This window comes from Psammomys obesus, unplaced genomic scaffold, assembly GCF_907164565.1.
Source record: "Psammomys obesus unplaced genomic scaffold, mPsaObe1.curated_primary_1811, whole genome shotgun sequence".
NCBI classification, from domain to species: Eukaryota; Metazoa; Chordata; class Mammalia; order Rodentia; family Muridae; genus Psammomys; species Psammomys obesus.
This window is the reverse complement of record NW_026596039.1, coordinates 1,465,569-1,477,643: the sequence shown is the minus strand read 5'-3', so window position 1 is coordinate 1,477,643 and position 12,075 is coordinate 1,465,569. Positions and strand designations below refer to the sequence as shown.

At 38.4% G+C, this 12,075-nt stretch overlaps 1 protein-coding gene across 1 annotated transcript; it reads right to left on the bottom strand.

Annotated features, from left to right (window-relative positions):
- Positions 1 to 1,577: 1,577 nt before the first annotated feature.
- LOC129687499 (olfactory receptor 145-like) lies at positions 1,578 to 2,528 on the bottom strand. The gene is given in 1 exon segment (XM_055621924.1): positions 1,578 to 2,528. A coding segment is annotated over 1 exon segment (951 nt).
- Positions 2,529 to 12,075: the final 9,547 nt, after the last annotated feature.

The window sequence follows — 12,075 nt, the reverse complement described above, 5'->3', positions numbered from 1 at the left end:
CAGTTTCAGTTCTCTTTCCTTGCTGAGACATTTCTACCACATGGGTAAAGTGGTGGGATCAATGAAACTTTCATTTTGGTTGATACCTGATGCACTTCAGATCCTGCAGCCTGGAATTGTTCTGAGGTCAAACATGAAAATATTAAGAAAAAAATTGGCCTGGCACTTAAAGAGTTGCTAACGTATTGCTAAAGGGAGCTACAAATCAGCAATGAATTGCTTAACGTATCTGGAGGATGTGTACAAAATAAATACAGGGCTTTAAAACAGTAAAAAAATCTTTTTCTTTGTGTAGTTAAAATAGTTTAAATTTTTATTTCCTTTTATCAGCACTCATTTTACCTATACAGACTCTTAACACATCAGCTTTGTTTCTGAATTCTTTTTTATGGATAACACAAATCTCCAAATAAGTGTCCTTACACACTGTATTGGAGCTGAATTAGTGTCTTTTCTGCTTATATACTCACTAAGGTTTTCATTGCCTGTCAGATTTTGTGTTAAGTACTCCACTTGCTGGAAATACCATCTTTATGGCTGTCTCCTTCTGTTCAATGACTTCTCAGCTCACAAATCACCTCCTCAGACAAGCCCACCATTGTCACTCGTTCAGAAGAAGCCACAGGTGTTCCCCTTATCATCTCCTTACATAAAACCTCAAATATAAACTGCATGATTTTTTACATATAAACTTCCCGAAACACAGATAATACAATTGAAATACGCATTTGTTAATTAATTAAGATTATAAAATTCCTGATGAGAACAAATATCCTCTTCAGAACATTATTGGAATTTGTGATTAGAAATTTTGTCAGTGAGGACAGTCTGTCTTCATACTCACCATATTCCTAAAGTCAAGGATGTGCACACAGAGGCAGGTTCCATTTATTTTGGCCACTGAAAATTGCTATTTTATCTCTTGTCCTTAGGAATTGGGATAAGAAAATTTGACTTTACTCTTTCAGATACTCTTGAACTTAAAGTAGGACGAGAAGTCAGAGTGACAACAACACCCACATTTCTCCTCTACTCCTAGGAAAGAATGAATTCTCTCCCAACAGAAAGTTGTTCAGCCCTGAACAGAGATTCCTTAAATTAGGAAATGAATAGCGCTAGGACCTCCAAATGAGTGCATTTCTATCACAGCTCTGTAGGGTTCTAATTGTAGTCTAGTAAAAAAAATAAATAAATACTTCAAAACCTTGCCATTTCTGATTTTATTAATTCAGAACTTCTACTTACACAAGCAATACACAGTGATATGTGCCTACCTATAATCCCCGCACTCAATGAGTTTGAGATAGTCCTAGGCTACATGATGAGACAAAATGTAAAGTGAAAGTTAGAAAATTGAAAAGTAAGTGAGAGAATTAAAAATCAAAGTATTCACTTAATATTTTTGAAAGAATGAAGGACTCATCTTCTTCACAGTGCCGTGATCCATGAACTTATTTGTTCAGTTTTCTATATTACCAAATAATTGGAATTTCATTTTGACTTCTTAGGATTCTCAGTTGCTTGATAAATTGCACAAAGCAAGTAAGGTCTACATCTATAAAGAAAACTGTTTCTATCTATATAATCATGCTTTTCTTCAAAGTTTTACTCAGTGCAATGTGGACATCCTTGTTCCTCAAACTGTAGATGAAAGGGTTCAGCATTGGGCCCACAATAGTGTAGAAGACAGTGGATACTTTATCTTCACCCGCAGATCCGATAGGAGAAGGCTTAAGATACATGAATGCTGAGGCTCCGAAGAAAATAGAAACCGCTATTATATGAGAGCTACAGGTACTGAAAGCCTTGGACCTGCTCTCTGTGGAACGGATACGGGAAATGCTGAAAATGATCAAAGTGTAAGAAGTGAAGATGATCAGAGCAGGTCCTATCACATTGACACCCACAACAATGAAAACCACCAGCTCGTTGATGGTGGTGCTTGTGCAGGAGAGCTTCAGCAGAGGGGGTATGTCACACATGTAGTGATTGATGACGTTGCCATCACAGAAGGTGAGTCTCAGCATGCACACTGTGTGGGCCATGGCACCCACAAACCCCATTGTGTACACACTCACTGTCATCATGAAGCAGACACGATATGACATGGTGACCTTATAAAGCAATGGCTTACATATGGCCACATATCTGTCGTAGGCCATTGCTGTTAATATACAACATTCATCAATAACAAAGAAGGCAAAGAAAAAGAGCTGAGTCATGCACCCAGCATCAGAGATGATGTTCTGCTTCACAAAACTCACCAGCATTTTAGGGGTTATGACAGAGGAGTAGCAGAAATCAATAAAGGAAAGGTTGAACAGGAAGTAGTACATGGGCGTGTGCAGGTGAGGATTCAAAACAATCAGAACAATCAAGCCCAGGTTCCCCACCATGGAGACCACATAGATTCCCAAGAAGAGGAAGAAGAGAGGCAGCTGGAGCTCTGGCTGCTGAGTCAAGCCCAGCAGAATAAACTCCTTTACTGTGCTGGAGATATTGCCAGAGGCCATTCCTCTTCAGGTCATATCTGTGGGAATGGAAAAAACAGGGAACATTAAGGTAAAATCCCAGTTTGTTTGTTTGTTTGTTTGTTTGTTTGTTTTCAGTAAACCCACAATAATAATATTAAGAGCCAGAACGGGAAATTACTGTCAAACCTGGTTTTCTCTGCACGTTTTCTTTTCTACTTACATTTCCATATGCATGTCCTTATAATAATAAGGAAATGTGTAAAGATAAATAGTGGGCCAGGGAGACCACAGTAGAACTTGAATCCCAGGATCTGCAGTAGGAAAGGAGAGAACCAATTCCTGCAAAATTTTCTCTGATCTTCACATAAGAGCTGTGAAATGAATGAACTCACACACACAAACACATAAACAAATAATGTTATTTAATATTAAAAAGGATTGTTATCTAATAAATTAATATGTGTATTAAATACACACTTCTGTGAGGATAAAGGGAAGACTGCTTCCACACCTCTGCTATATTTCTACTCTGATAGCCCAGCTCCTACCTCAGGATTGGTTGTCTCAGGTGAGGTGAGGCACATCTAGGACTCCTTGGCTCCCTTAGCAGAGGTTCTAAAACACAACAAAGTTTACGTTTTTGCTTTGAGACTTCAGGAAAGATTCTTCTTAATTTTCCTCCCTTTCATTACAGTGATAGTGGGTTCCAATAGTTCTGATGTGTTTAGGGGCATATGACAAGGAAAAAGATAATGCTCTTTTATTTTTGGAATGAATTCTGGATTGAGAGATCCAGAACACACTGCTCATTCTCTAAGGCTCTGAGAATTCATTAGCTGCAGATCATAACTGATGGAGAGGATTTGCCCACAGGGTCCTTCTTAGCCTTGGGAAGATAAATAGCATCTACTGATGCCAAAGTTGCTGCTTGCCAACATGGCCCAAGAGGTTTTTAAGACCCTGTAAATCCTAGGGACCTGATTAAAAATTGAAAGACATATGCTCCTCCAGGGAAAACAGTATGGAGAATTAGTTGACCTGTATTTCCATACATGTTCACTACAGTGAGATTGGCTTTGTGGAGCTATACCATTTTATATCCATTTTAATTTCATATCAAATGAGGATGTCCCAGAGAATATGAAATTAAGGAAAACATAGCATATGTCCACAGAGGAGTCTTCCTAGCAGCTGTCACACCTGAAAGATATACATACATACATATACATATGTGTATATATACATATATATATATATATATATATATATATATATATATATATATATATATATTCTCTCCCTGGTAATTTGAATGAAAATTGTCTCAAATATTGGCATGTATTTAAACAGGTGGTCTCACTGGTGAAATTGCTTAGGGAAGCTATGGAAACTTTAAAGGTAGAAACTTACTGGAGGAGGTATGATCCTGAAGGCTGGTTTGAGCATTTATAGCCCTAAAACACTTACTATACTATCTCTCTCTCCCTCTTTTCTATGTGTGGATGAAAGTGTGATCAGCCAATTTCATGCTTCCGCCAACATGCTATGCCATGCTTGCTATGATGTACCATTTGGTTTTGGAAATATAAATTAAATGCTTTCGCATATTGCTTTTGATCATGATATTTTAACCTACTTATAACACATATGTGCATGTGCGTGGGTCATCCACCGAGGTATAGTTAACCTATCAATGGCTCTCACCCTAAATACATGTCCTCACACACTGGGCTGCTAATACTTTCCTGACTTCTACTTGTTCTCCAGTCAAAATGCAGCAAACAGAAGATTTGAGCTAGCACCTACATATGATCGATTTTTCTCTACATATAATTTTTCCAGTTTCATTCACTTAAATTCAGATTTTACTATTTCATTTTTCTTAATGGCTGAGTTATATTTCATTGTGTATGGCTATCACATTTCCATTAACTTTTCCTTTGTTGATGGACGTCTACCTTCTTTTCCATAGTTATTGCTAATAGAGTCGCAATGAACATTAACATTTAAGTACCTTTATTGTAATAAATAAACTCCTTTGTGTGTATGCCGGGGAGCGACGTAGCTGGCTCATGTGGAGGATCTATTCATAGGAATGTGAGTGCTGCAGACTGATTTCCACATTGCTGATAGTGTCCCTCCTTCCAACAGCATATAATACCTCCTGTTCTCCTACACCCACATCCATACTTGTCATTTGTATTCCTGATGACTGGAATGAGATGACAGAATCTAAATTTATGGGTAGCTAAGGCTGCTGAACAGTTTTTAAAGTGTTTGCTGAACATTTGTTTGTTTGTTTTGAGGGGTTCAAGAGTTTATTTTATTTTTTAACCATTTATTTATTCATTCATTATCTATTTATTTATTCACTTTACAGCATGGTCAAAGCCTACTCCCTCTTCTTCTCCCAATCCTACCCCCACACCCCCTCCCTTATTTCCCCATCCCCTTATCCTCAGAGAAAGGGAGACCTCCTGCCTGGGTACCAACCCACCCTGGCACATAGAGTTGTAGCTGGACTAGGCACATACTCTCTCACTGAGACCAGACAAGGCAGCCCAGCTATGTAAATGGGACCCAAAGAAAGGCAGGTCAGAGACAGCCCCTGCTCTAATTATTAGGGGACCCAAACTGTACATCAGCTACATATGTGTAGGTTCAGCCCATGCATGCTCTTCAGTTGGTTGACAGTTCGGTCTCGGGGAGTCCCCATGGGCTCAGATTAGTTTATTCTTTAGGTCCTGCTGTGGTGTCTTTAATCCCTTTGACTCCCTCAATCCTTCCCCTCACACACACACTCTTCCACAAGACTCCCCGAGATCCACCTATTATTTCCTGTTGGTCTACACATCTACCTCTACTAGCTGCTGGATGAAGTTTCTCAGAAGACAGTTATGCTAGGCTCCTGTCTGCAATCTTCGCAGAGTATCATTAATAGTGACAGGAGTTGGCTCTCTCCCATGGGGTTGCTCTCAAGTGGGGCCAGTGATTGGCATTCCCTCAATCTCTGCTCCATCTCTACCAGTTGTCTTGTAGGCAGGACAAACTTTGGGACTAAAAGGAGTTTTTTGCTGTTTATTTTTTGGAGGGAGGGGAGGAGGTGAATAGCCCAGAGCTCAGAACATCTGGACGTGCCCTAAAGGACCCAGTGGCTAGGAGATGGGAGGGATCTAGCCTGTACATCCCTGGGGTAGCAGGCCTGCTGAAGGCTGGTGGGGCAGTGGCAACACCTGTTTTTCATTTTAAGATTTTTCTTTTAAGAACATCTTGTTCAGTTCCATAGCCAATTTATTACTTGGCTTGTTTAGTTTTTGATGCTTAAGTTTTATTTTTTTATTTTTGTGGTTTTTAATTTTTCCCTTATTTGTTTTAGTTCTTTGTATATTTTAAGTATTTTTCTTCACTTTCATCTTATCAATTTTAGAAAAAATTTCTACAAGATATTTTGATCATATTCTTTTCTCTCCCCTAACTCACCCCAGATCATACCCACATCCTAACTCAACCACCTTCACTCCTCCCCATAGTCCTCTCTTCTTTCATTCTCTCTCTCACTCTCTCAGAAAAACTCAAAGGTTGAAAATCAAAAGGACAAAATAATAAGACAAACAAAAAATACCAAACCAAAGAAAGAAATCACATACAAAAACATAAAGTTTGCTTTGTGTGGCCCAACTACTCCTGAAGGAATAGTTCTGTCCTGGAGTATTGATAAACCCATTGATCCTCCATTAAAGAAAAGCTGTTTTCCCATTTCCCAGCAGGTATAAATTGCAAATAGCTTTTTAGTTCAAGGTAGGACTTAGTGTCCACTTCCTTCTCAGTGCTGGAATTTCGTCTGGTTGGAATTTGTACTAGTCCTGTTTCTGTGCATGCCATCATAGTCTCTGCAAGTCCATCAGCCCTCTGGTGTATGTGCATCGGTCCTCAAGTGTCTGGAAGGTACTCTGGAGTCATTTACCACCTCCGGCTCCTGCAATCTTTCTGCTTCCTCTTCCACATAGATCCCTGAGCCTTGAAATCACTGGGACTGTCTTTAGGAGTGATGAGAAGAAAGTTACTAGTTACCATCCACAACCTGCCAGTAAGGCCCTATTGTTGAAGAGACCACTTGCTTATGCCATTGAACATGGAGAAATTGGCCAACACAAATTTCATCCCCTCCTGACTAATGTTCTGGAGCTAGAAGGTACTTTGATTATTACCAGAAAAGAAAAGTAATGATCATCTCTCCGTTACAAACCCTATGATCTACAACAGTTGAAGGGAGGGATATCATCTCAAGACAAGCTGAGACCAAGTTTTCAACACAAAGAAGATTAATTTTCCCCAGAGGAAAAAAAGAGCATGCAACAAGAGATGAAAACAGGAGATGGAGGACAAGGAAGAAGGCAGCAAGGCAAAAAAGAAAGGGGTATTTGTCCTTGGGGTACAAATGACTTCCTCTGGAGAGAGAGAGGAGGCAGGTGTAGCCCAGAGGCAAATGTCACTTTGTAAAGGCAAAAGAGGAACCCATGTCAGGATAAATTATTTAATTTTGATTGGACATGTTAATTAAGGTGGCCAAAAGAGGGCTGTGATTGCTAGACTTCAATACTTTGATAACTAGACCCTGTTAGTCAGCTTCAGGAGGAGGAAATGGGCAAATAAAAGAATATATCTTGGTGTCTAGGTTTAGGAATGTAATCTAATGATTTTTAGCAAGGCAGAGGGAAAAGGGGAGAAGGGCAAGGCAAGCCAGAGACATGTTTGCCATGCTCCAGCTAGTTAAACTCTTCAACAGTGACCTGTCTACAAGATATACTGCTGCAATAGTAGCACAGATTTTTGTGTGCATGTGTGTGTGAGAGAGAGAGCCACATTTTAATCTTGATAGTATGTGAGAGTGCTAAATGCAGGCAGGACTCAAGGTTTTATTATATATATTTTTTTCTTTTGTATCTGAACATAGTTGATGCTTTCTCTACTCTCTACAGTTCTTCCCACTTCCTCTCCCATCCAGATCTACTTCACTTTTATCTTATCTCTCATTAGAAAACGAAACAAACAAACAAAAAACAAAACAGGCTTCTAGGAGTTAACAACAAAACATAACAAAATAAAATATAATAAGATAAAAGTGAAAACTATTATATCAAAGTTGGAGAAGACAAGTCAACAGAAAAATTTAAAAAGCCCCAAAACAAGGCACAAGATTGAAAGACCCAATCATTTACACATTCAGAAGATCCGTAGAAGTACAAAACTTATGGCTTGATTACACATGCGGAGGGCCTAGGGCAAACCTGTTCAGGCCCTGTGCTTCTGCTTTAGTCTGTCAGTTCACACGAGCTTAGCCCAGTTGTTTTAGAGGGCCTTGGTCTCCTGGTATCCTCATGCTCTCTTTCTCCCACCTCTCTTCTGCCACCACTTCTGCAGGGTTCCCTGAGCTCTGGGTAGAAGGATTTGACCAGACATCTAAGTTAGAGCTGTGTGTTCCAAAGCCTCTCTGTCTCTGTCTTCCTGTCTCTCTCTGACTTTCTCTCTCTCTCTCACTCTCTGTCTCTCTAAATAGCGTATAGTAGCATAAATGTTAACAGAATAACCAACCACTTTTTAAAACTGAATTTAAGGCTCACTTCATGAATTCTTTTTTATATTTTAGTCACTAATCCTCTGAAAGACAAATAACTGGCAAAGATTTGTTTCCTATTATATTGACTCTCTTACTCACTGGATGGACAGTTTTCTTTGTAGTCTAGAAGGTTTTTAGTTTCATAAAATCTTATTTTCCAATTGCCAGAGCCCAAATTAAAGATAAAATAAAATAAAGATTTGCAGTACCTATAAGTTGAATTGTACTCCACACTTTTTCCTCTAGAAGTTTTAGGTTTACTGCTTTGAGTAGTTTCAGGAAACATCATATACACAAAACATTGCATGGATAGGTTCAGCACATGTCTCACAAAGGGTATATAGATATTGGCACCATCATTTCTCTAAGCATTTATATAAATTGTGATGTTTCTATTAGAGAGAAGTCAAGCAAAATGGTAGTGATTAATTTGTACATTCAACATTCAAGAACTAGAAATGAATATATATGATGAAGGAAAAATGTATAAATAAAGCTCAGGAGTCAAAACATACCAAGTGAATAGAGGAGGATAACTGGTGCTTAATGGTCTAGTCTTATAGTCTAGAAGCTACAAGATTCAGGTTCAGTGAGAAATCCTTCTAAAATAGCCTGGTAAGTGACAAGTCACTCCCCCTCTGCCTCTGGCAGACACGTGCATGTGCACAGATATGTGTGGACCCGCACAAACACAAAAAGCATGATGCTGGTTGTGAATTTTGAAAGTGAAATGTAAAAGAATAAGAATTATAGGAAAAACAAATTTTTAAACATGCAAAGCCATTAAAATTTTAGTTCACAACACCTCTAATTTCAAAAGCGGGCTGAACAACTTGTGCCAACTAGTAAGAATTGTCTTATTTAAAGAAATGAGGAAAGAAAATGTGTGAAAGATAGACAACCACAGAGAAGACAGCTAATAGGTATGTGCATTTGTATATATGGACCTCAAGTTTTTCAACATGGTTTGCTTTTAAAAGCTGTTACATATGTGCTTAATGATGCTGCTCTTTAATCTATATTTTTATATAGATTATTTCACAAATAGTACAGTAGGGGGGGTTGTTGCAGTATAATCTTTAAGTTGGGGAATGAGAATTCGACATTGTTCTTTTAAAATTTTTATCGGAGGAGTTTGTACACAGGTACACTATGCATGCCTCCTTTCCACTCCCCTGTTTCACTTTTTGTTCCTCTCTTGTAGCCTCTTATATTCATGACCCCTTCTATGTTTAAAATATACATATATACTAATATATTTAAATTTATATTATATTAACATATTGCATATATTAATATATACCCTACTTAGTCCACTAATTAGCATTGCCCTTCCTTACATATATTTAGAGCTGATGTTTAGAATTTGAGTCTTATTTTGGAAGAACAAGTTGGTCCCCCCATTGAGTGCATATAGCTCTTCCTCTAGGGGTGAGGCCTTGTTAAAACTTCCTCCATCCATGTTCGCATATTAACTGTTGTGGTTGTTGCAGGTCTTGTGTAGGCAGCGATGTGGTTGAGAGTACATGGGAACAATACCCTGATCATTTCTAGAATACAGTTTTAAAAATCTTCCAAGATGTTCCCTGAGCCTCAGATACAGGGTCTGTTATTCAGGTCTAGGCAGCTCATGGTTACTTTTTCTTTGCATTTAGAAAGGATGGGGATCTCCCTTCTAGTCTTCCTTTGCTGAAAAAACAATCAGACATACAGGCATAAGGATCAGCACTTAGCAGGCGGTGGTGTTTACACTGCAGAGAACAGAGCTGATTTCAAAAGTATGCTCTGGATTGCAGCCCATCTGTTCTAAAGAAAAAAAAATCCTTGAGGTTGACATAAACACAAATTAGAAATGATTGAATAAAATTGGGAACATTTACCTATTTCCAAGTTTTGCCTCTAAAACATCTGTCATGTATCACAGTGTTTCCATGACCAAAGTAAGGACCAATATTCTAGCCTTATTTATTTTATTATAAAAACAATTTATACATGAGTAAATATATTCTACACTTTTGAAATCCAAAAGAAAATATTTCAATGGACAGCGATGGTGACATAGATCTAAGATCACTGTGCCCAGGAGGCTGGGGCAGAAGAAAGCAGGACTCATGCCAGCCTAGATTACGAACAAAACTCTGGTTGGGAAAAAATTACATGCTACGTTTGTTGTCTTGGTGTTTTTGTGTGACTCCTAACAGTGGGAGTGGAAATAGCCCTGACTCATTTGCCTGCTTCTGGAACCCTTATTCTCCTACTGTGCTGCCTCCCCCAAGCCCTGATAAGAGAGTTTGTGTCTAGTCTTTTTACATATTGTTTGTTATGCCTTGGTTGATTCATATCCCTGGGAGTCCTGCTCTTTTCTGAAAGGAAATGGAGGAGCAATGGGTGGGGATGCTGGGAAGAGTGGAGGAAAGAAAATAACTGCAGTTGATATGTACTGTATGAGAGAACATTTTTTATTATTTTATTAATTACAGTTTATTCACTTTGTATCCTATCTGTAGTCCCTTCCCTAGTCCCCTCCCAATTCTACCCTCCCTCCCTCATCTTCTCTCATGCCCCACCCCAAGTCCACTGATAGGGGAGGTCCTCTTCCCCTTCCCTAGAAAGAATTTTTTTTTAATAAATGAGATACTACATGGGGAAAAAGTCACAAATTTATATCCCCCAGGCATGCAATACAATGTTTGAAAGGAAAAATGTACTGACTGTAAAAACACATGCTTCCAGTATAATAATGAGTCAAATGAAATTTGCAGATAAGACAGAGGTTTAAAAGATCTCTCCATGTGATGGCTTGAAGGAGCAGAGCTGGGATAAGAAAGAATATACTACATCCGAAATCACAAAGATGGTAAAAAACACAAGACAACTGTAAAGTTATAGAAATATAAGAGATACAACAAAAGAAGTAAGCCATTCCAGACATACTCTGATTGTATAAATCCCTAGAAAGGAGATGTTGGAGAAGCAAGCTACTAGGCTGTTGTCAGGTCAGTGAAGGAGAAGTGAGTCAGGTACAGTAGTTGGAAGAATCTTGCAGCTCTGACTGATTGAGAGAGTATTTCTGTATTTATAACACAACTCAGTAAGCAGGGATAGATTCATATTGTTCCAAAACATAGATCATATCATGTCTGTCTCTGAACATGTGTTTTAACTTCCTCTTGGTCATAAGTTTAGTCATCATAAATAAACTGTAACAGATCAGAGTTATCTTTTACAATCATTTCTGGGCTCACAAGTTTAGTCATTGAAAAACAGTTATCAGAACAGAGTTATCTATTACAGTCTTTTCCTTCATTAACCCCATAACTCTACACTGAAGAATCTAGAGGTGTATTTTGCCAAAGCATGACATGCTGGTAGTTCTTGCAGTTTCAAGAGCACTAAACAGAAAGAAAATCTCCAAGACAGCGTGGGCAGACTGACATGTCCCAAGTGGTGTATTATCAACTCTTAATGCTCTGAGTGCCAATTATCATTAGGCCCAAGAAAAACTTCAGGCCAAAGCTACTTCAGTTATTATTCAATTTCTGGCATAATCAAATGCCTATATTTTATATATCCTTGCGGAATTCATTTATATATCTAATATTGGTATTTTTTTGTTCCTTGGTCATGTGACAACACAGTGGCCCTGCATGCACTAGCTTTTCTAAGAAAAGGAAGTCTTGATATCTCATTCTTTTATCATTGTTGTACACTGTTCTTTGTCCCTCAGTATAAGTCCCTGTGTAGGGCAGAGATGAATCCAGGAATCTAACTTTGTTGCTGTATCTTTTCCTCAAGGGGCACACCATATGTGGCCCCCAATCTTATATTCACATAATTATCTGAGTGTGTGTTAGGAAGAGGCTTTGATCTGATCTTCTTACAAATCCTCTATCCCATCAAATCAAAAAGGTAATTCTTGTTTATCTTTTTAAGTTTGATTAATACCAAAAGTGAAAGATGGCACTACTGTGATCATAACATGTG